This window comes from Lepus europaeus, chromosome 3 (assembly GCF_033115175.1).
Source record: "Lepus europaeus isolate LE1 chromosome 3, mLepTim1.pri, whole genome shotgun sequence".
Lineage (NCBI taxonomy): Eukaryota > Metazoa > Chordata > Mammalia > Lagomorpha > Leporidae > Lepus > Lepus europaeus.
Genome location: NC_084829.1, coordinates 52237196 through 52261888, shown reverse-complemented (window position 1 = coordinate 52261888; position 24693 = coordinate 52237196). Strand labels below are relative to the sequence as shown.

The following is a 24693-nucleotide window of genomic DNA, read 5'->3' as shown; positions in this document are numbered from 1 at the left end:
AAACCGTTAATTTACTCGTTTGCAAGTAAGACAGTGTAGTAACTTACGTCCAGAATTTTGTATAACACACAAAGCCATCTATAAGTGGGCAGGGTACATACCGAAAACTTTTCTTTCACTTCATCCTCCTCCGCGACCTATTTTTACGAGGTACTTCAGGCAAAGGTATTCAGAGAGCAAATGGGTCCTAACTCTAACTTCTCCCTGCACATGCCATGATTCTGTACTGCATTCTTGGAGTCTCAAAATCCACTTCCTCCTCTCTAGAAGCCACTTGAGGGCAGTTCTGACTCAAGTGTATTTTAAAGACGACTGGTCTTTATGTTTTCATCTTCCTGCGTTATAAACCCTCCTATAATGTTCAGTCTACTTTCAAGGAAGGACTAACCCGCCAGCCCTTGTTTGGTCACGGTAGTAGGTCAGGGACCACAGCTTGAAAAAACGCGGTGAAACATCCGGAACCGGGAAAGGACTACAACTCCCAGAACGCAACGCTTCCCGGCTTCTTCCGCGTCTCCCTTTCCGGCTGCCCAATGTCTGGGCTTCGCGAGACTTCTCTCATTCCCATTGGTCAGCTTCCCCGCCTGCAGGGGCGGAGCGGCGAGGAAAGAAACAGAGGACCCCGGAAGGCACATTTCCCGCCACTGCGAGGCTCCCGGAGGAAAACCCTACGAAGAAGACGCTCTCCATTGGACACTCGCTTTTCTAGCGTCAGAGGCTTCAGCCAACCAGAACGTGCATCTACCCTCTGAGTCCCCGCCTCTTCCTCGAGGTACACTTTGGTGGCGGGAAAAGTGAGGAAGTTTTCGCGCCGGGGCGGAGTCAGCTAAGGACCTTTCCGCGCGGCTTTGGAGGAGGCAGCGGGCATGGCGGGCACTGTGGTGCTGGACGATGTGGAACTGCGGGAGGCCCAGCGGGATTACCTGGACTTCCTGGATGACGAGGTGAGAGGGCCGGCTGCGCGCGGGCCCTGATGCTCGAAGCCCCTCGCGGGGAGCGGGTCCGGGCCGGAGGCTCCTTAAATCCCCGGACGACGCCAGCATCCGGCTCTGGTCCCTGCTCCCGCGGTGGAGTGAGTCCCTGGTTTGTGCCGCATAGGTGAACTTTTTAGAGCGATCCCGCAAGTGTCTTCCATGTGACCGCCAGTGCGCGCGAAAGGCGAGAGGCTTCCGCGCCGGCAAAATGGCAAATCCCACCCTCGGCTGCACGCCCGGCTCGCTCTACGTTTGTGGGGACTGTGGGGGAGGGACTGCAGGAGGGCGGCAGTCGCCGGCCGCGTTTGTCCGGTGCTCAGATATTAGGGGCTGATTTCCTACAGGGAGGAAAAGACTTGCTGATTTGGCTGTATTTTTTTTTTTTTTCAATACTAAGTGAGGTGCAGGTAAGTGTTTTGTATGCAGGTGAAGGGGGTTTATGTGCAACCCACGATCTAAAGCCACAGGATAAGCTTCTTGAAAGGTTCAGGATAGAATCATAGAGCTGACTCTTTTAGGTCCCGGTTATGAGAATCCTTTAGTATGCTGATGATCCGAGGGTAAAATACTTTAATTCCGTATATAAGTTTAAGTAAAGATCCATCTTAATGTAAACTTTAGTCTGTTTCATTCACATTTATCATTGGATATATTGAAGTGTCCAGCGTGTTTCAATATTCATAGAGAAATTGTTTCCTACTGTTAAGCAAATTAGCATATACATCTCTAAGCATTACCTTTTTCCCTTTACATTTTAACAAGGTTTTTACATGTCCTTTTAGAATTTAAAAGCTCGTTGTAATTCCAGAGTAGAGGTTGAGAATTGACAACAGACAGGCTGTTGATGGTGATGGGACTACCAGCATGGCTTGAGGAAGCGTGATTATAATCTTCTCCCAAGAAGTGCCAGTTATGGAGGCTAGTGGATGCTTGCAGTTCAACCCTGCCACAGAGATAGATGTATTATCTTGTTGTGAAAGCTGCTTCTGTTTTATTTTTGAATCTGTGGCTACTGTGTGAATTGGGTGTCTGTTTTACAGGAAGACCAGGGAATTTATCAGAGCAAAGTTCGGGAGCTCATCAGTGACAACCAGTACCGACTGATCGTCAACGTGAATGACCTACGCAGGAAAAATGAGAAGAGGGCTAACCGGTGAGTGGCAAGGGTGTCCAAGGGGATTTCCTGGCTCTAAGTGAGAAGGCTTCCTTCCCTTTTTGCCTGAATTGGAGCAGGTTTCCCAGGAGAGGGTCTGGATGAAGCAGGAGTGACCTAGAAGCCCTGGTGCCTCACCTGCACCTAAATTTGTTCCCCCCTCCCACCACCACCAAAAGTAGATAGTGGGCATTTTCCTCTCAGGTGCCCTATTTCCAATGTTTTATTATTATTTTTATATCTCTGCTGAATAAAATTCACGTTGGTCCTCAGTTCTGATGCATTTTACTAAGTCCGTATAGGGTGGCAGGAGAAGAGTGGGAATTGTATTTTTCTCTCCTGGATCCTTCATGATGTCTACTTCTGTTTTGAGGGTAAGTTTGAATTGTTCACCTCTGCCTAAGTATTGTTTCTTTTGTCCACATGCAGCCTCCTGAACAATGCCTTTGAGGAGCTGCTTGCCTTCCAGCGGGCCTTAAAGGATTTTGTGGCCTCTATTGATGCTACCTATGCCAAGCAGTACGAAGAGTTCTACATAGGTTTGGAGGGCAGCTTTGGCTCCAAGCATGTCTCCCCCCGGACTCTGACCTCCTGCTTCCTCAGCTGTGTAGTCTGTGTGGAAGGCATCGTCACTAAATGTGAGTGTGTTAGAGAGGGGCACAAAAGAAACGGAGGGTTGAACTTCAAGAGGATGGGAAAGTAGAAGAAACAAAATAGATCTGGGTAGCTTGTGGCTCCAGAGAGTTGGAGCGTTGAAATTATGTGGTAAAACTAGCAGGAACTCAGAGTGTGCAGTGACTGGGGGATCTTGAATGACCACTTGCTGTAGCAAAGTGAAGAATTTTACTGAGAGCTGTAGGAGTCTTGGCTCTTGAAAATCTGCTTATTCTAACCCTCCTTGAATGCCTACTGTTTTCTAGTTGAGATCAGTGGAATTTAAAAGTTTGTGTGGATATGGTGATGTTCTGGATGTAAACATAAAAATAGATAAGGATAATTAGTATTAAAGTAGTTTAGTTGAACGAACACAGTATTTCGAGTTGTCATAGGCTTGTGTGAGTTCAGGTCTCACCTCTGTTACTGTCTAATTGGATGACTTTGTACGCATATTTCCTATTCTTAGGCTCTCTAGTTCGCCCCAAAGTTGTCCGCAGTGTCCATTACTGTCCTGCTACCAAGAAGACCATAGAGCGACGTTATTCTGATCTTACCACCCTGGTGGCCTTTCCATCCAGCTCTGTCTATCCCACCAAGGTAAGTGGGTTGAGTTGATTGGGCCTCTTGGGGTTTGGAGTCAAGGATACTCTATTTTAAGGTAAATAATTGTATAATACCTGAGGTTTTTATTCTGGAAATAGATAGAGTGAAAAATAAGGATTCATCTACTGGGAAGATGCATTGTGGACCAGGGTTTCCTATGGAAGGGGCACCATTACTCCCCATCCACCCTTGAGATTTATTTATTTATTTATTTGAAAGGCAGAGTTACAGAGAGAGAGACCTCTTCCATGCGCTGGTTCACTCCCCAGATGGCCTCAATGGCTGAGGCTAAGCCAGGCTGAAGCCAGGAGCCTGGAACTCTATCCAGGTCTCCCAGGAGGGTACAGGGGCCCAAGGACTTGGGCCATCTTCCACTGCTTTCTTGGGCACATTAGCAGGGAGCTGGATTGGAAGTGGAACAGCTGAGACTTAACCAGTGCTCACATGGGATGGCCAGCGTTGCAGGCTGTGGCTTAACCAGCTGTGCCACGTTGCTGGGCACCGTAGTTTTTTTTTTTTTTTTTTTTTAAAGAATAAATACTCACTTTAGGAAATTGAAATATTATGGAAGAATTAAAAGAAGGAAAAAAGTCATCTAATCTGTATTTTTACAAAAATAATCAATATAATTTTGTAATTTTCTTTTAAATGTAAGATGAAAGGAAAAGTACTTAGGCTATAGTGTATGTAAGCGTTGCAACTATTTCACTATGGTTTTCAGAGAAGGCTGGCTGTTAGAGCATTCAGATTGATCTAAGTTGAGGGCAATACAAGGCCTTTTTGCTAAATGAGACAATGATCATTAATATTGATTGCTTGTTGTCTGAACTCAAAGGTTTTACCCCCGATCAAATTTTAATTGAAAGCTACTCTATACAAAGCATTGTTAGGCAATTTGGAGAACACAGATATCAACAAGACCTTTTCTGGTCTTCAATCTTATCAACCGGTAGAGAAATCAAACATAAACAAACTGAAACAGAATGAGCATCTTAGAATTATAGCTAAACATACTTTAGAATCAGTCTACCACTGTGGCAAAAAATTACCTACAGGAAATGAACTCCGTGAGTGAGATCCCAGTGGAAAAAATGGGACATTAAAGAAGGAAGTACCTTTCTCTGAAGGGAGGAGAGAACCTCTACTTTGATTATAGCCTTGTCTAAGAAATGTCGGAGTTTGTGGACTCAAGAGGCTTCCATAGCCTTGGCAGCTCATGACAAGAGCCTTGGGTGATCACTGACATCATAAATAGAAGTGCCAATTGTTAAATCAACAACAGGACTTACTGTTCACTTGCTCCCCATATAGGACCTCTGTCCTTAATGTGTTGTACTATGAGAAGTAATGGTACAACTAGTCTTCAAACGGTACTTTATACTTTGTGTGTGTGTGTGTGTGTATCCAAATTGAAATCTTTACTTAGTATAGCATTGATCTTCTGTATATAAAGATAATTAAAAATGAATCTTTATGAAGAATGAGTTGGGAGAGGGAGTAGGGTTGGGAGGGTGGGTATGGGGAGAAGAACTGCTATAATCCAAAAGTTGTACTTTGAAATTTATATTAAATAAAAGCTTTCTATTTAAAAAAAAAAAATCAGTCTACCTTCAGATGAAGTGCTGAATTTCAAAGATGCTACAAGATTTGCTTGTGGTCCCCATTAGTGATGTCTCTTAACTACTAGACCCCATGTTCCTTTTTTATTTTAAGACATTTATTTATTTGAAGAATGATGGAGAAGAAGGAATCCTCCATGCTCTGCATTACTTCACAAGTGACCACAACACCTGGGCTAAAACCAGGTGTCAGAATCACTAGTCAGGTCTCCCAAGTGGGTGGCAGGAACCTGAGTACCTGGGCCATCATCTGCCTTCCAGGTGTATTAGCAGGAAACTGGATTGGAAGCGTGGAGTAGCCAGGCTGGGAGTCTAGCTGGGATTAACAAGCACTCTGAAAGGGGGTGGTAGCTTAATCCTCTGCTGAACAATGCCCCTCTCCATAGAACGCATATTTCTTTTCTTTCTTTTTTAAAGATTTATTTTATTTATTTAAAAGTTAATTACACAGCGAGAGAAGGAAAGACAGAGAGAGGTTTTCCATCTGCTGGTTCACTCCCCAACTGGCCTCAACAACCAGAGCTGTGCCATTCTGAAGCCAGGAGCCAGGAGCTTCTTCTGGGTCTCACACACGGGTACAGGGGCCCAAGGATTTGGGCCATCTTCTACTGCTTTCCCAGGCCATACCAGAGAGCTGGATCGGAAATAGAGCAGCTAGGGCTCGAACTGGCACCCACATGGGATGCCGGCACTGCAGGCGGCAGCTTTACTTGCTACACCACAGTGCCAACTCCCCCATATTTCTTTAGTTCATGCCAGTTGTATTTTCTGAGGCGCTCTGTTCTCTTCTTCTTTAGGATTTCTACTGTTTAGATTCCCTTTTTTGCTGTGTTATCAAGGGCACTCTTCTGTTGCTTTCTGTGGTCAAACATCTGCCCGAGAACTGAAGTATGCTGGACCAGATCTCTTGGAGGTTACTCCGGTGTAGTACTCTGATGTAGTATGGTTTTCAACTGTGTCAAGTCTTGACTTTGTGACCTTAGAGAATGTATTTAACCTCTTCCAATCTCAACTTCCTTGTATATAAAGTTCGAAAAATAGCTGCTTTATAAAGTTGTTATAATTGCATGACAGAGTTTAAGAAATAATAGCATAATTAGTGCCTGGCACATAGTAAGCACTCAATAGTGATAGCTGTCCTGTTTTTGGGAAATTCAAATACTGACATAAAATTTCAAAATGGTTTTATTGCAGTTGGATATACATAGTGGAAAGCTCACTTAAGCATATAGCTTTTGGCTATCAAGAATAGTGCTGCCATGAGCACTGTATTCTATGGCTTGGGTTAATGTTTCTGTTGAGTAGTACTTGGGAAAACCTGCCTCATGTTGTAAACATATACCCAATATTGGGGAAGGTAAGAATTTTTTTTTTTTAGATTTGTTTGTTTATTTCAAAGTGTTACGAAGTGGGGGCTGGATAGAGAGAAAGCTGTCTTTCATCCACTGGTTGCAATGGCCAGGACTGAGCCAGTTTGAAGCCAGGAGTTTCATTTGGGTCTCCCACATGGTTGGCAGGGGCCCAAGCACTTGGGGTATTCCCTGATGCCTTTCTCAGGCCGTTGATGGAGCAGGGTCTGAAGTGCAGCAGCCGGGACTCCAAACAGCACCCAAATAGTGTGCTGGTGTTGCAGGCGGTGGTTTTACTGGCTAATCCACAACACCAGCCCTAGAATTTTAATGTAGCTGTTGTCTCTTCAGACTGTGGATGGCCCCTTCCATTAGATGGTTGTTAGGTCGGAGCTAGAGATAGGAAATGCTGGAGAAGATAGTGACTTTTTAATTTCAGGATGCTAAAATCTCATGGAGTCATTCCCAAATACTTTGTTTCCTGTGACTGATTGATGAGTGTGATTTTTTAAGAAAGAACTCAGATACCTCTCCTGGGTGCTTTTTTCCAGGATGAGGAAAACAATCCCCTTGAGACAGAATATGGCCTTTCTGTTTATAAAGACCATCAGACCATCACCATCCAGGAGATGCCAGAGAAGGCCCCCGCTGGTCAGCTTCCCCGCTCTGTGGATGTTATTCTGGATGATGACTTGGTGGACAAAGTGAAGCCTGGAGACCGAATCCAGGTGGTTGGGACTTACCGTTGCCTTCCTGGAAAGAAGGGAGGCTATACCTCAGGGACCTTCAGGTAAGGGGTCTGATCTGAAGTGTGTAGAATGCTATCGGCAGCTTCCATTCCTGGTAGAATTCTTTCTCCAGTTGGCCGTATTCCAGCCAGTTGGATCTGATAAGCAAAGCAGTCTTTGCCTGGGAAGTAGGATACCTCCAGCACCTATTTCCCACTTCTTATGCCAGAAGTGGGAGTTACTGCTGACACAGTTATATTCTCTTGGCTCACTTGGGAATTTCTCACTTATTTGCACCTCCTTCCATATAGACTTGTGTCTGCAGTGCTGGGTCAGCAGGAGATAAGTAAGTTCCAGAGCATCAGAGTATCTTCCTCACCCACCAATTGTTGGTCTAATTCAGTAACCTGAAAAGGCCTACTGCTGCTAGAGATACTAGCTTTTGGTGGTAGTAATTGAATAAAGCAAACTCTTTCTTCTCCCCTTCTTTGTCTCAGGACTGTCCTGATAGCCTGTAACGTGAAGCAGATGAGCAAGGATGTTCAACCTTCATTCTCTGCTGAAGATATAGCCAAGATCAAGAAGTTCAGTAAAACTCGTTCCAAGGTCTGGACATCCTTTAGGCATTTGAGGTGGAAATGGATTTGTAAGAGTTGTATTTGGGAGCTTTGCTGTCTTTGAGTTGTATCAGGAGGAAGGTCAGGATATTTTTCTCTGGTACTGGCTGCTTCCAATTTTATCCCACTTAGCAAGTGAAAGGCTGTTTTGTTGTTTGTTCTTTTTCCATTCTGTGCTGCCTTCTGGGCTGCTAAGTGAACCTGATGCAAATATTAGGATGGGAGTTAGAATATCAGCATACCAGTGAGTCTGTTTATTATTGAAGACATTAGTGATACATCATTGTTTAAATTGATTATGTATGTGTGTACATATATTTATGCATACATTTATACATATATATATACTTTTTTTTAAGCTCTCTAACTTGATCTTCCTTTTTTTCTTTTAAAAGACAATGCCCACATTTAGATTTGAACTAATCGAATTTGTGATAAATGTCACTGCTCAAGCACAATACACATTCTTGTTAAACCTAAAATGATTTGAACCTGGGGGTAATTTTGTTTTTCCTAAAAGATAAAATCTCTGGACAAGTTTTGGAAACTAGGCTGCTCTGACAGTGGTCTGATAATGTGATTTGTCTTGGAGCAGAAGCTTTTGTAATTAGGAATAGCGTTTATATTTGTGTATTTCTTCAGATGTTTCCTTCCTGTGGGCTAAAAATGTAAAGCCAAATCCTGGAAAATCTCATGTATCTCAGTAAGCTTCTTATGCCTTGGTTATTGCTGCTCCAGGATATGTTTGACCAGCTGGCCAGGTCACTGGCCCCAAGTATCCATGGGCATGACTATGTCAAGAAGGCAATCCTCTGCCTGCTCTTGGGAGGAGTGGAACGAGACCTAGAAAATGGCAGCCACATCCGTGGGGACATCAATATTCTCTTAATAGGTATGGTGATGTGGCTTTGCTTTATACTGTTGCTTTTAGCTTGTGGAGTGTGTCTATGGGGACTTGCAGTATGTAAGGTTGTGTATTGTGTACTGCATGTTACAGTCCATTAAAGGACTAAATTGAGTCTTTTTACAATCCTTCCTGAACTTGCTAATTTATGGTATCTAAAACATATTCTTAAATGGATGGTAAGGAGAAAAGTTTAGGAAAGCAAATTGACAACTATCACTGACAACCATTCACTCTCTGTGTTGTGCCAAGAACTATACTAGAAACATGGCCCTCGCTTGGGGAGTTTCCTAGAGTAACCACTGCCCCTCCCACAGGAGACCCATCGGTTGCCAAGTCTCAGCTTTTGCGGTATGTCCTTTGCACTGCTCCCCGGGCTATCCCCACCACTGGCCGGGGATCCTCAGGAGTGGGTCTGACAGCTGCTGTCACCACAGACCAGGAAACAGGTATGGTTATAAGGGTCCTTGGTAAAGGCCCTGCTGTGAGATAAGCAGAGATTTTTGAGCTTGCTATATATAGGCACTGGCTTGCACTGGGAAGATAAAGTTGAGAGGTTCATTGGGGTCAGCTTGTAGGGGACTTGAGTGTGACCTTCTAGGGACAAGAATGTTTCTAAGGTATTTGAGACAGTTTGGCAAATTGGAATAAAAATGGAGATTTTACTGTTTTATGAACTAGAGGAGAGGTTTGAACACCAGTGAAAGGAGAGCAGTGGCATAGTTGAGCTATCACTCGAGGATGAGACACAGAGGGAGACTCTAAAGAGGACGTATAGCAGAGGCTGTTCAGGGTCCAAATGGGACAGAGGCATTGTTCAGCTTGGAGTTACAAAGGTAACCCCAGCAGCATTTGCTCTGACTGCTACCTGTGTACCATCTTCTCATGCTGCAGTGAGAAGTGCTTTGGAAGAGGGCTGACACCTCTCCCATCCATCGCCTCTGAGACCACAGCACCAGGTTTTCTTCCTTAATTCCAGGAGAGCGTCGTCTGGAAGCGGGGGCCATGGTCCTGGCTGATCGAGGTGTGGTCTGTATTGATGAATTTGACAAGATGTCTGACATGGATCGCACAGCCATCCATGAAGTGATGGAGCAGGGTCGGGTGACCATCGCCAAGGCTGGCATCCACGCTCGGCTGAATGCTCGCTGCAGTGTCTTGGCAGCTGCCAACCCTGTCTATGGCAGGGTGAGTGGACTCGGCCCCTTAACCATTATCCTTGCCTCATGAGACTTTGCTGAGGAACTGGGCTGCGGGAGTTCATTCTAGGTGGCCACCCTAGGGGAATAACAAGCCGGAGACTAGAGTAGGCTCCTCATCTTGTCACTGTCCTTGGTTTAGAGCAGTGTTTGTTTTGTTTTTTTGTATTTCTTTTTGTTTTTGTTTGTTTTTTAAAGCTTATTTATTTGAAAGGCAGAGTTACAGAGAGAGAGGGGAGAGAGAAATCTTCCATCTGCTGTTCACTTCCCAACGGCTGCAAGAGTCAGGGCTGGGCCAGGTCGAAGCCAAGAGCTTTATCCAGGTCTTAACCTGTAGGTGCAGGGGCATAAGGACTTGAGCCGTTTTTCATTGTTATTTTCCAGGCATATTGATAGGGGGCTGGATCAAAAGTGGAGCAGTGGGAATTCAAACTGGTGCCCACCTGGGATGCTGGCATTGTAGGCATTTTAACCTATCATGCCCAGTGTTGGTCCCCAAACAGTGGTTTTTTAAACCTATTCATATGCAGCAGAATCTCCTGGAAAGTTCATTTTTTAAAAAGTAATTTTGAAGCTGACACTGTGGCTTAGTGGGTAAAACTGCCGTTTGCAGTGCTGGTATCCCATATGGGCGCTGGTTCGAGACCCAGCTGCTCCACTTCTGATCCAGCTCTCTGCTATGGCCTGGGAAAGCAGTGGAAGATGACCCAAGTCTTTGGGCCCCTGCACCTGTGTGGGAGACCCAGAAGAAGCTCCTGGCTCCTGACTTCGGATCGGCGCAGCGCCGGCTGTTGCAGCCATTTGCGGAGTGAACCAGCGGATGGATGACCTCTGTCTGTCTCTCTCTCTCTCTTCCTCTCCTCTCTGTAACTGTGATGTTCAAGTGAAATATATCAATCTTTAAAATAATTTTAAGAAAGTACAAAGAAGAAAACAAAACTGATTTGCAGTCTCACAATTCAGATAACCTGAGTAGTCATTAAAACAAAAGTACTACATGCTCATAGCAGACAAATTTCTAAGTAGATATAATTTGAATATTGAAATCATTCCTTCTGTCTGCTACCTCTTTCCTAAGAGGTAATTAGTACTGGTGTGGAGTGTTTCAGGAAAAAATTTAGCATGTGCCAGAAAATATATCTCCTTGTTAAAAATTATCTTTTTTGGGGCCAGCGTCATGGCTCACTAGGTTAATCCTCTGCCTGCAGCACCAGCATCCCATATGGGCGCCGGGTTCTAGTCCTGGTTGCTCCTCTTCCAGTCCAGCTCTCTGCTGTGGCCCGGGAAGGCAGTGGAGGGTGGCCCAAGTGCTTGGGCACCTGCACCCGCATGGGAGACCAGGAAGAAGCACCTGGCTCCTGGCTTCGGATCAGCATAGTTCCAGCTGTGGCGGCCTTTTGGGGGGTGAACCAATGGAAGGAAGATCTTTCTCTCTCTCTCACTGTCTATAACTCTGTCAAATTAAAAAAATTGACTTTTTGTTTTTTTTCAAAGTTTATTTATTTGAAGGGCAAGGTGATAGAACAAGAGAAATTTCCATCCATTCACTCCTCAAATATTCACAGTTGTCAGTGCTGTGTCAGGCTGAAGCCAGGAGCCAGGAACTCCTTCTTCATCTTTCATGTGGGTGGTAGGACCATAAGTGCTCGGGCCATCATCTGCTGCCTTCCAGAGTGCACATTAGCAGAAAGCTGTGTTGGAAGAGGAGGCAGGATTGACTCCCAGGCACTCTGATGTGGAATGTGGGTATCCCAGGTGGTGGTTTAACTTGCTGTACTACTTGCAAGTGTTAGTTTTAAAATGCTTCACTTTTTCATAGCTTCTTCCCTATTTGTTCCTTCAAGACTTGGCCTTCTATTCCTGCTTCCATAATTAATCTGGCTCTGTGCTTTCTTCCTACTAATGTTGTCTCTGCTTCCCTTTTTCTTGTATTCCCCAGTATGATCAATATAAGACCCCTATGGAAAACATTGGGCTACAGGACTCACTGCTGTCCCGATTTGACTTGCTCTTCATCATGCTGGATCAAATGGATCCTGAGCAGGATCGGGAGATCTCAGATCATGTCCTTCGGATGCACCGTTACAGAGCCCCTGGAGAGCAGGATGGCGATGGTGAGGCAATGAGGAGAGAGTGACTGATGGAAGGAATCACAAAGAGACATTGTTATCTCTGCGTCAGCCCAGGTGGTGGTGGGTGTTTCAGTGTCTGGGTTGATGTTAAAGATGCCCTCACCTACCCAGCCACCTCCCTGTTTGCTCACTGGAAGTTATCCTGAGTTGTGTCTTTGGCCCATTTCTACGTCTGGGAGTTCCTTTGAACATGTTCTGTGGACCAGGCAGTTGCAGTCTCCTTATTTGTGGGTTCCATGTATCTGAGTCCTTGGCTTTGTGAGTCTTAGTCTAGGCTATAGAAGGAGCAGTTTCCCCTGAGTTAAACTCTTACTCTTTTTTCTCCCAACTGCGGCTTACCAGCTATGCCCTTGGGTAGTGCTGTGGATATCCTGGCCACAGATGATCCAGACTTCAACCAGGAGGACCAGCAGGACACTCAGATTTATGAGAAGCATGACAACCTCCTCCATGGGACCAAGAAGAAAAAGTGAGTATCCTTCATGCCTCTCCCACGAAGGAGTGTGAGATTTGTCTTTATGTCACGTTAGAGCACTTGTGCAGCTGAGCTTAGTAAGGGCATTATGAGGCTAGGCCAAGGTCATGCTTGCAGTCATAGTCATGGGGACTGATTTTCTTCTTGTCTAGGTCCACAGATACACTCTTCACCTTGGCCAGTTGTCTCGTAAATGCTTGGGTGGTTCAGCCCAGGTTCAGATCTTTTCCTAAAATACATTTTGACAACATGCCCAATTAATGGTAGGAATATGATGTCTTCCTTGTACATGGAAGGTTGAACATGTCTTGGCGCCATTTGTGGTGATTTTGTGGTAAAGGGTCAGTACACAGCAAACATTAGACATTTTGCAAATAGACTTGAAGCCTTATTTTTTGGTGGTCAGAGAATGAAATGTGGGATCCTGTGCTTCTGTTTTTGTCTATGGTACAATAAGTATCAAAGCAAGATATTCAAAACTGTTGGCTTAAGAATATCAAATTTGGAGTCAAAACTGAATTTGAGTCTACTTTAGCATCTGAGTTATCATTTTTCCTATAAAATAGAGGAAATAATACTTCCTACTAACTCACAGGTAAACCTAAAAATGGTTAGACTTTAGTGAAACGACCATTAACATGCCATTAATTGGGCATGTTGTCAAAATGTATACGTTTCTAATAAATGGGTGTTATAATGGTTCTAGGCTCCATCTCTACTCTACCATTTGACCTTGCCTGCTCTGAGGAGACGGAAGGCCGTCTGCCAGACAGGTAGTAAGGTGTGGAAGGGAAGTGGAATTCACTGTGTGGGGTTCCAGGGAGAAGATGGTGAGTGCTGCATTCATGAGGAAGTACATCCATGTGGCCAAGATCATTAAGCCTGTGCTGACACAGGAGTCGGCTGCCTACATCGCAGAGGAGTACTCGCGTCTGCGCAGCCAGGACAGCATGAGTTCAGACACTGCCAGGGTGAGTGCCCCAGTGGGGATGGAACCAGCGAGTCCCTTGGTCTTCTGTAGCTAGGGCAGGAGTCCCTGCTACCTGGCATCTTTGAAACCATTTTAATTTTAATTCCTTCCTGGTCCAAAAGGTATCCTGTTGAACAATTTTAGTCATTTCCTTTTCCAAAGTGAAATAAAATAAGGACCCCATTTAGGAGTGCCTGGTTTAAGTCCTGGCTACTCTGTGCTTCTGATCTAGCTTCTGGCTAATGCACCTGGGAGGCAGTGAATGATGACCCAAGTACCTGGGTTCCTGCCATCCAGCATGTGAGACCTCTATGGAGTTTCTGGCTCCTGGCTTCAGCCTGACTCAACCCTGGCTTTTGGAAGCATTTGGGGTGGGAAACAGCAGATGGATGATCCCTTGCTCTGTGTGTCTCTGTCCCTTCCTCTCTCTGTCATTGTGCTTTTCAATTGAATGACTGTGTTTTGAAAAGTAATTACAAAAAACATATACATATTTATAAATGACTATCAAATGGTGGCATGTACAAAGGAACAAGTGTGAAAGACAGAATACAGAGAAAGAAAGAACTGTATTTTCCTTTAGACTTCCCTGAAGGAGTGTGGATGTGAAGGAAGGATTTGCAGAGTGTAAAGCTCAGGCTGGACTTTGACAAATAGGAGTCGAGCAAGCATGCTAGTTGTCCAAGGTGATCTCTAGTAACCTAATATCGCTGCCCTTGAATTTAAATCTTTTGAGGTTAGTGGTGTTCATGCAGATTATCACAGCAGGAAGACGCTAGTTCAAAACCCTGCTTATGTGACACTGACATGAACTCTGGGAACTTAGTTAGATATGACCCCAGATCTTCTACTCTAGCCCCATTCTATCTCCTGGAAGCCCAGCTTGGACTTCTTTACACGCCTTGGTGAAAGCACTTTCAGAACATCACTGCACTGAAATCTTAGAGTATCCCATTTGTTCGGTTTAAACCTGTTTCCCCACATCTACCCTTTGATCTTAGTTTTGTTTTCTGAAGATTGTATGTCACTTGTCTTCTTAGACAGCTCTCTTTCAGCTGTTCCTCTCTACATGTGAACCTGTTGCTGTGTGTCAGGGACCCTCTCACTGAACCTAGAATTCAACAAAATATGGCATTTTAATCATCTTGCTGGGGTTGGTAGATCCCTCAATTTGTATTCTCTAGAATGGACCTTGTACTGGAGGGTATAATCTCCAAATTCTTGTAACTTTCTAAGGGATTAAAACATTTGGTGAATAGATCTCTTTAAATGTGAAGGAGTGGATATAAATGGAAACTTAGAAAACATGCAAGTAAATGTGACCAGAGCAGATCAGTAAAGGATCATATGAGGGCCAGTGGGAAGGTGCTAAAGAACTAGCCCTCTGTCTGTTCTTCTCTGGACTTGAGCTACTCAAATTAAAGATTTGTCCTCAAATTACCTCTTCTATGCCCTTCCCTTGAATCTTGAGCAGCCCTTTGAGTCCCGTTTCCTTTTGCAGATTATTCAGAAGGTTAAGTGACAGAATGAATAGAACAGCAGACTTCTGGCTACATTGTATGCCTGCATTAAATGATTATTTTTCACTTTTGTACTCTTTCTGGCCTTTTATCTTTCCAGCTGTTAAGATGCCTAAATTTCTTCTTTCCTATTCTCTCTCCCTCAACACTTGACATTTTGATATCTTTCTGAGTGTTATTTTGTATCTGTAGAGAATGCAGAGCTCTGAATTTTTTGGGTTTCCTGGAGCTTTCTGATATTTTTTAAAATATGTATTTGAGGGACAAACAGAGCTACCATCCACTGGTTCAGTCCCAGATGCCTACAATGGCAAGGATAGTTGGAGGAGTCCCAGAAACTGACTTCAGGTTTCCCACATGGGGAAGCAGGAACCCAGCTACATACATCATTACTGCTGCCTCCTATGGTCTGCGTTAGTGGGAAGCTGGAATCAGGCAGTAGAGCTGGGAATCAAATCTAGTCAGGCACTCAGAGATAGGCCTCTTTCTTTTTTTTTTTTTTTTTTTTTAGTAAGATTTTATTTATTTATTTATTTGAGGCAGAGTTACACACAGAAGGAGGGAAAGACAGAAAGGTCTTCCATCTGCTGGTTCAATCCCCAAATGACCGCAGTAGCTGAAGCTGGGCCTCCCATGTAGGTGCAGGGGCCCAAGAACGTAGGCCATCCTCCACTGCCTTCCTATGCCATAAGCAGAGAGCAGGATTGGAAGAGGAACAGCAGGGACACAAACTGGGATGCTGGTGCTGCAGGCAGAGGCCCATCCTGTTATGCCACCGGCCTGCCCTGACGTGGGCCTCTTAACTGCTAAGCCAAACACCCACTCCTGGTGGTGTCTCTGTTTCACTTTTTGTGCAATAGGAATGATGGCTAACCAATGCTGGATAAATGATCCTATCTTCCTTTCTACTGTAGACATCTCCAGTTACAGCTCGAACACTGGAAACCCTGATTCGATTGGCCACCGCCCATGCAAAGGCCCGCATGAGCAAGACTGTGGACCTTCAGGATGCAGAGGAAGCTGTGGAGTTGGTCCAATATGCTTACTTCAAAAAGGTGAGGATTCCAGTGTTTGGGCATGGGAAGACTTGTGAGTAAGTCACAGGTGCATGGACTCAACAATCCTCCATGGCTGACACCTGCGCTGGCTCTTGAGCTGAAAGCAGCATTTGTCTTCCTTACTCCTCCCTATGGAACAGTGGTTCACAACCCTGGCTGCTCCTGAGAACCAGATGGAAAGCTTTAAAGTAACAATGCCAGGGCTTCTGGAGATTGTGGTTTAACGGAGGTGCTATGTGTTCAGGCCACTGCTTTTGCCTGCTTCCTTTGTCTTAAGGAAGTAGGTATTTCCTAAGGTTATCAGGGTAAACCTCTGATACCTCTCAACCCCTCTGTACCTTGCTTCTTGGCAGTCTCTTCAAATGTCCCATTGGCACCTTGGGTCAAGAATGAAACTCTCAAACTTGCTTCTCATCATGTTTCCCTATTTCTGTGTTGAAATTGTATCCTTGTCGTTCTAGATATCAAGCCTTTAAGCCTTGCCTCTTTTTCTTTGTTGCATCTCCCTGCCCTTCCCCTCCCGTATCTAGTGATGTAGCCCTGAAGGATTTAGTTATGGGTTTAATATGCTTTTCTTGGATTTTTCTCTTAGCCAGGTTTGGGGATGTCTTAAATTTCAATTTTAACACCTGATTTGTAAAGAAATGAATTGTTTCCTACTTAACCATTATGGGCTGGACAGTCCCCCACCCCCTTTTATTTCTTGGTTGAGCATCTACTATGTGAAAGATCTCCCAGCATTTTAAAAATAAGTAATGACCTCTCCCTCTGTCTCTGGTCCTGGGACTTGGGGACAAGAGAGGCTGTGTAAGTCATTAGAAACCTGGGAATCATTTCTGCTGATGGCTCAGAAGGGACTCCTCAGAGTTCTTGAGCTTCATAGTGTCAGTGACCCCTTCAGCCCACCCATGCTTGCCTTGGTCATAGGTTCTGGAGAAGGAGAAGAAGCGTAAGAAGCGGAGTGAGGATGAGTCGGAGTCAGAAGAAGAAGGCGAGAAAAGCCAGGAGGAACAAGAACAGAAAAGGAAGAGGTGAGGTGGTACAGAACAACATTGAGTTTTGCTGGGGCTGGGGTGTGGAGGGTGGATTCAGCCCTGCTTATATAGAGAAAGAGTACTTGGACCTGCAGGGCTTGAAGATCAAGATAACCAGCCTGGGAAAGGAGTGGGAGTGAGTCCCTCTGTTGTGTTCTGTGAGGTATTTTTGATCCCCTTCCTGCTAAGGACCTGCTAAATAGCAGGAACAGTCACCCGCTCACTAAGGATTTTGAATATATACTTAATAATCTTGAGGTCTTTTTTTCCTCCTATGCCTGTGGTTGAATTTATTCGAGTGGGTGATATGGAAAAAGAGCATTGTGCCTGCTTGTGCTACAGGCTGCAGATTTGTTCTCTGGTAAATGTAGCAGTTGCACAGGCCTGAGCCTGCTGTTTTATCTCAGTGATAGGTGGCTATACTTCCTTTTCTCCGTGGTTATTGGCACAGGCTCACCTGCTATGGTTATTTTAGGAGGAAGACTCGCCAGGTGGATGCCAAGGATGGCGAATCATATGATCCCTATGACTTCAGTGACACAGAGGAGGAGATGCCTCAAGGTGACTGAGCACCCTGTCCTGATCAGAGTGGTGGTTCTTTTACTACTGGACTTAATTGCCCTAGGCACTGTTGGCTTCTGTTTGGCTCCTCGTTTGGGGCCCTATGTCCATGAAGTTTTATACTGAGAAAACTTCAAGAGAACTTTTTTTTTTTTTTTTAATTTGTTTGACAGAGAGACAGAGAGAAAGGTCTTCCTTCTGTTGGTTCACCCCACAAATGGCCACAATGGCCGGCACTGCGCCTATCCAAAGCCAGGAGCCAGGTGCTTCCTCCTGGTCTCCTGTGCGGGTGCAGGGGCCCAAGCACTTGGGCCATCCTCCACTGCCCTCCTGGGCCACAGCAGAGAGCTGGACTGGAAGAGGAGCAACCGGTACTAGATCCCGGCGCCTATACGGGATGCTGGTGCCTCAGGCAGGTTAACCAAGTGAGCCACGGTGCTGGCCCCAAGGAGAACTTTGGAAAATAAGCTTGGCTCAGCTGTTTGCTTCCTGTTTGAACTATGTTCTTTTGCCAAGCCTGGCACAAGCTTTACACATAATGTGTGTTCACAGTCTCCTGACTGATTCAGTTTCTTTATCATGCAGTAGGAATTCTTTATTTTAATTGTTCTACCTGGCCCTATAAGAACCCTGGGAAATAGGAATGTTCTGCAGGCTCCGTGAGGGGTGGGGAGTGGAAAGGGTAACTTGTCAGGTGCATGGGAATGACTTCACCTTGCTGTCTTGCCCATCTCTGCAACTGTCCATCATCTGAAGTACACACACCGAAGACAGCAGACTCTCAGGAGACCAAGGATTCCCAGAAGGTGGAGTTGAGTGAGTCCAGGTGAGTAGGGAGGTTGCTTGGTGAATTCCCTGAGGCAGGGACTGTTCCTAGAGAGAAGAAGTGAAACAGGCTGGCCCTCCCAGGGTTCATAACTAGAGATTTAAGGGTTTTAAAGCATTTATATTCTGATTATAAATTCAAACTTACAGGAAAATTTTAAGAATAAGGAACTCCTGTGTATGCCCTTTGCCCAGAATCTCTAGTAGTTTAGTTTACATTTTGCTGTTTGCTTTATTTTATATGAGAATTTGAATTATGTCCTTGCAGGGTCAGAAGAGGCTTAGAGCAAGGACAATATTTTTCACCTGTCTCAGTAGGATACACATGTCTTTTTGACTAAATTGTGGCCATTTATTTATTTACTTTTAAAGGTTTCTTTATTTTATTTGAAAGGCAGAGTTACATAGAGGCAGAGAGAGAGAGGTTTTCCATCCATTGGTTCACTCCCCAGATGGCTGCAACGTTCAGCTGTGCTGATCTGAAGCCAAGAGCCAGGAGCTTCCTCCAGGTCTCCCACACGGGTACATGGACCTAAGGGACTTGGACTGTCTTCTACTGCTTTCCCAGGCCATTAGCAGGGAGCTGGGTCAGAAGTGGAACAGCTGTGTCTCAAACCAGTGCCCATAGCCATTTGTTTTGAAGTGAGTTTTTAGCAGTAGGGTTTTGGAAAATATGTTTTTCTATACATTTTGTGTTTCCTGGACATCAGAGAAACTCCATAACTAAGGTTTACTTTTCCCTTTTTATATCTTCACACCTGCAACTGAAGAAAATTTGAAAAACACTGAACTTGGTAAAAATGTTGTAACTCCACCTACCCACCCATCCTCCAGAGACAGCCATTGAACTTTATCTTTCTCAGTCAGCTCATATGGATTTCACTCTTGTTTCACTCTTGTTTGTTGCAGGCTTTCCACAGTATAGATGGGTGAACGTTTATTTAACAGATTCCCTAATATGGACATTTAGATTCTTCCATACAGTTGCTGTTTAGATTAAGGCATTCTTAGATTTATTATTGTGTAGAGCTGTGAATTCCTAGAAATGAATTCCTTGAATCAAAGATTATGTGCTTCACTAGATTGTTCCCCCAAAGATGCTACACCAGTTTCCATTTCTATAGTTTATGAGAACACCAATTTCCAACAACAGTGGAGGCCTCTTCTTTTGTTTATTTTAATGTTTGCCTATTTGAAGGACAAAGTGACGGGAAAAAGAATGAGAAGAATAGAGAAAGAGAAACCTTTTTTTCTGCTGGTTCGCTCTCCAGATGTCCATAATAGCTGAAACTGGGCCAGACAGAAGCCAGGAACCCAGAACTCCATCTGGGTGTCCAGGTTGTGTGGCAGGGACCCAAGTACTTGAGCTGTCACTTGCCTCCCAGTGTGCACATCAGTAGGAAACGAATCAGAGGTGGAACTGGGACTCTTAACTCAGGCACTTTAATATGAAATGCAGGCATCCAAAGTGGGATCTTAGCCACTGTGCCAAATACCTGCTCCATGACCTCTAATTTTAAAATACTCTTATTTCCCACCATACAAGAAGCTTTATACTACAATAGTTCAGCTTTAAATTTAGAAAATAATTTTCTTTTTTTTTTCTTTTTTTTTTTTATTTTTATTTTTTTGACAGGCAGAGTGGACAGTGGGAGAGAAACAGAGAGAAAGGTCTTCCTTTTGCCGTTGGTTCACCCTCCAATGGCCGCCGCGGTTGGCGCGCTGCGGCCGGCGCACCGCGCTGATCCAATGGCAGGAGCCAGGTGCTTCTCCTGGTCTCCCATGGGGTGCAGGACCCAAGCACTTGGGCCATCCTCCACTGCACTCCCTAGCCACAGCAGAGAGCTGGCCTGGAAGAGGGGCAACCGGGACAGGATCGGTGCCCCGACCGGGACTAGAACCCGGTGTGCCGGCGCTGCAAGGCGGAGGATTAGCCTAGTGAGCCACAGCGCCGGCTTAGAAAATAATTTTCAATTTGACAGGCAGAGAGAAAGTGACAGAGTTCCCATTCTTTGGTTCACACTTCAAATGCCTGCAATGGCTAGGGGTGAGCCAAGCTGAAGTTGGGCTCCAGGAGCTCAGTTCAGGTTTTTCACATGAGTGGTAGAGACCCAATCACTTGAACTTTGCTGCCTCCTAAGGTCAGCATTGCGAAGAAGCTACGTTAGTAGCCAGAGCTGGGTATTGAATCCAAGTACTCTGATAGGGAATGTGGGTATCTTTAACTGCTAGCTAAATACCCACCTCCAGTTTAGCCTTGAAGGGGGAGTACTCAGTTGTGGAGCAGCCATCTGAGGCAGAATGTGTGTGTGTGGAGCAACCATATGAGGCAGTGTGTGTGTGTGTGTGGAGCAGCCATCTGAGGCAGGGATGTATGTGTATATGTGTGTGTGTGTGTGTGTGGAGCAGCCATCTGAGGCAGGGTGTGTGTGTGTGTGTGTGTGTGGAGCAGCCATCTGAGGCAGGGTGTGTGTGTGTGTGTGTGTGGAGCAGCCATCTGAGGCAGGGTGTGTGTGTGTGTGTGTTTGGAGCAGCCATCTGAGGCAGAATGTGTGTGTGTGTGTGGAGCAACCATATGAGGCAGTGTGTGTGTGTGTGTGGAGCAGCCATCTGAGGCAGGGTGTGTGTGTGTGTGTGTGGAGCAGCCATCTGAGGCAGGGATGTATGTGTATATGTGTGTATGTGTATGGAGCAGCCATCTGAGGCAGGAATGTATGTATGTGTGTGTGTGTGTGGAGCAGCCATCTGAGGCAGGGTGTGTGTGTGTGTGTGTTTGTGTGTGGAGCAGCCATCTGAGGCAGGGTGTGTGTGTGTGTGTGTTTGGAGCAGCCATCTGAGGCAGAATGTGTGTGTGTGGAGCAACCATATGAGGCAGTGTGTGTGTGTGTGTGTGGAGCAGCCATCTGAGGCAGGGATGTATGTGTGTGTGTGTGTGGAGCAGCCATCTGAGGCAGGGTGTGTGTGTGTGGAGCAGCCATCTGAGGCAGGGTGTGTGTGTGTGTGTGTGTGTGGAGCAGCCATCTGAGGCAGGGATGTATGTGTATATGTGTGTGTGTGTGTGTGTGTGGAGCAGCCATCTGAGGCAGGGTGTGTGTGTGTGTGTGTGTGTGGAGCAGCCATCTGAGGCAGGGATGTATGTGTATATGTGTGTGTGTGTGTGTGTGTGTGGAGCAGCCATCTGAGGCAGGGATGTATGTGTTTGTGTGTGTGGAGCAGCCATCTGAGGCAGAATGTGTGTGTGTGTTATGTGTGGAGCAACCATATGAGGCAGAGTGTGTGTGTGTGTGTGTGTGGAGCAGCCATCTGAGGCAGGGATGTGTGTGTGTGTGTGTGTGGAGCAGCCATCTGAGCTAGGGGTGTGTGTGTGTGTATGTATGTATATATATGCATGTGTATATATATATATATGTATGTATGTATGTATTGGGAAACACCTCTGCTGTGTTAACACCTTAGATTTTCCCAATATAGATCTGCCTGAGAACATTAAGGTGTGTATACTCCTCCTTCACTCTTTTTCTTGTCTTGGGCAGGTTGAAGGCATTCAAGGTGGCTCTCTTGGATGTGTTCCGGGAAGCTCACGCACAGTCTGTGGGCATGAATCGACTCACAGAATCCATCAACAAGGACAAAGAAGAGCCTTTCTCTTCTGCAGAGATCCAGGCTGCTCTGAGTAGGATGCAGGATGACAACCAGGTCATGGTGTCTGAGGGCATCATCTTCCTTATCTGAAGAGGCTTCATCTCTGAACTTGGGACTGTGCTGAAAAAAATTTTCGCATTTTTCTTACTCCCCCTGCCTCCTGCCATACACTCAGTCATTGCATTCGTTCCCCAAATAAGTGTTTAGTAGAACAGAAGCTGAGGTACATGGTGACGAAGTCAAATCAGGAATCCATGGAAGCTTTAGAATGAGTAATTAGCCACCAAAGGCTAAGAAAAGAGAAGAACGTGGGGAAGATTAAGACTGTTGTGGCTTCACTGCAAAAGCTCTAGGTCATATGCCCCACTCGCCAGCCATGATTTTCTGTAGATAGCAGATGATTTCTGTACATCCTTTCTGTGTTTGTTTGTTTGTGTTTTTTTCTCTTCTCCAGAGCACTATGGTCTAGAATAGTCTTTGGATTATTCTGTGCTGGTGGAAAGAAGCTCTGAGGCAGGTCATGCAGGTCAAGAAAGCTCTCTATGCAGTGGTCTCAGTCATTTTTTAATTTAAATATCCATTCCATTGAATAAACTTGGCCGTTTTGTACATATAGCCTTAGTACTACTGTGTGCTTCCTTTGTACACATTCTTAGTTTTCCTTGGAGCTCTGCCCTGCAGGACTTGCTACCTGATGCCAATAGGCCACAAGGTGGCAGCAGCCTGCTGTGATCTCCTTGGAGTTGTCTCAGTAATGCTGGCATTTGTCAGTCAAACTGTAGCCTTCCTGTTTGGAATAGCTAAATGGCTAAAGGAACCCAGTGAGTGATAGTCTTGGCAAAGAACCAACTCAAGCCTGAAGCAAAGCCCCCTAATAGAATTATACACCTCAGCAATGTGTGAGTCCTTACCCATTAAGACTCCCCCACTCCTTGTAAGATGCTTCTGCATTTCTTCAGTGGCCAGCCTTTTAGATTCATTAGCCTGTTTGCATATAAGTTTGTGGAGAAGCCTGAACAGAACTTCTGTTATACAGCTTCTAAATAACTTAAGATTACTTTAATAAAAAGGGAAAGCAAAAAAATGATTTTATGGTAGGCCTGGGTCACTTGGATTAGAAACTGCTTTCTGGTGGCACACAGATCTTTTTTTTTTTTTTTGACAGGCAGAGTGGATAGAGAGAGAGACAGAGAGAAAGGTCTTCCTTTGCCGTTGGTTCACCCTCCAATGGCCGCTGCGGCCAGCGCATCTCGCTGATCCGAAGCCAGGAGCCAGGTGCTTCTCCTGGTCTCCCATGCGGCTGCAGGGCCCAAGCTCTTGGGCCATCCTCCACTGCCTTCCCGGGCCATAGCAGAGAGCTGGCCTGGAAGAGGGGCAACCGGGATAGAATCCGGTGCCCCAACCGGGACTAGAACCTGGTGTGCCGGCGCCGCAAGGTGGAGGATTAGCCTGTTAAGCCACGGCGCCGGCCGGCACACAGATCTTAGAAGAGATTCGTGTGTGTTCTCAGCTGTAAGAAGGTTGAGGTGCTTTTTTGTGGGGGTGGCCTTGTACCCTGAAACTACTAGGCAGAAAATTTTCTTCATTTCATGAAAAAGGGATTTTTAAGAGTAAAATTAAGGAGTTGTATCTTTTTTTAATTTCTTTTTCACAGATGCTAAATTCAAGTCCCCATCCCTTTCCCACCCCCCTCCCAGTCTTAATTGGAAGTGCTATACAGCACAGTTTCAAGGAGAGCACCACAGTACTTGAAGGAGGAACAGAAACTCATTGAGCGCTGGCAATGAGCTGTAGGTGGTGCTGTGTGTAGCACTGGGTACAAAAGCAAAACTTCATGCTCTTGAGGTTTTCAGATTGAGGGTGTTTATGTCAAATTTATCAATGAGAAATGTTATAAAATGTAATTACGTACCAAATAGGGCATACGCAATAAACGCTATGGAGATTGTGGGGGACAGTGAGTGTCCATTAAAACAGTTGATTTCACCCTTGTTGGGTTCTTAATGTTATTCCCTTGCCCTGCCTTTCCTTTCCTTGGTGGTTCCTGTCTTGTGGTCAATGTGGCTTTGACTCCATCACTTCCATGGGCGGGGAAGACCCTTTCCTCCAGCTTGTGGCATTGGATTCTTCAACTTCCTCATAAGGACTGGAATTTTCTGCTCATGTCACAAGAGCCCTGTTACGTAGGGTCATTAGGAAAATACGGAGCAGGCTAAAGAGGAAAAAGATTGGAAAAACCAAAGAATCAGCCCATTATTTTGTTCTGTGTCCTGAATAGTTGTCAAGCTACAGCTGTGTCCTAATGTGTACCTAAAGAGTTTAGTCAGTGGAGTAAGGTGAGTGTGAGAGTAACCTAGGTGCTGCTGCTTCAGATGAACCTAGAAATGCTTTAAGTGGGTTCCCTGTCCCTGCCAACCTCCTCCCACCCCTTCTTCAGGAGCCTTGCAGGTAGCGCTACTTCTGCCTTACAAGTAGGGAAGTGCAGAGGTGGAGCTCTGTGCACAGATTGCACAGGAAATCCCCCCAGAGAACTGTTGTACTCAAGTGAGATGAAACAGCAGCACCACACATTGATAAAATTTGACAGTCGTTTATTTCCAACTGTCTAGAGCATACTAGTACCCTAAAGAACTCACCCCTAAAACTCAAAGCAATGGGATTTATAAAGGCAAA

General features: G+C 45.3%; 2 protein-coding genes across 5 annotated transcripts in view; one reads left to right on the top strand and one right to left on the bottom strand.

Moving 5' to 3' along the window:
• PAQR8 (progestin and adipoQ receptor family member 8) overlaps positions 1-863 on the bottom strand; it is a 150809-nt gene extending 149946 nt beyond the window's left edge. For all 3 annotated transcript variants that reach the window (XM_062186254.1, XM_062186253.1, XM_062186256.1), the window contains exon 1: positions 102-863. The gene's annotated coding sequence lies outside the window, so the exon portion shown is untranslated. The remainder of the gene's footprint in view (positions 1-101) is intronic.
• On the top strand, positions 790-24002 carry MCM3 (minichromosome maintenance complex component 3). 2 transcript variants are annotated; one of them, XM_062186251.1, is made up of 17 exons: positions 790-944; positions 2015-2127; positions 2557-2765; positions 3251-3381; positions 6907-7145; positions 7581-7689; positions 8439-8592; positions 8922-9053; positions 9584-9792; positions 11743-11917; positions 12278-12404; positions 13231-13381; positions 15815-15955; positions 16886-16989; positions 17468-17553; positions 18310-18379; positions 21912-24002. In XM_062186251.1, exons 1-17 carry the CDS (start codon positions 867-869, stop codon positions 22108-22110), a joined length of 2427 nt encoding a protein of 808 aa, XP_062042235.1. In that variant the 5' UTR covers positions 790-866; the 3' UTR covers positions 22111-24002. The 2 variants fall into 2 exon arrangements, with proteins under 2 accessions (XP_062042235.1, XP_062042236.1); XM_062186252.1 differs by lacking the exon at positions 2015-2127 and having other exon boundaries at positions 892-944.
• Positions 24003-24693: the final 691 nt, after the last annotated feature.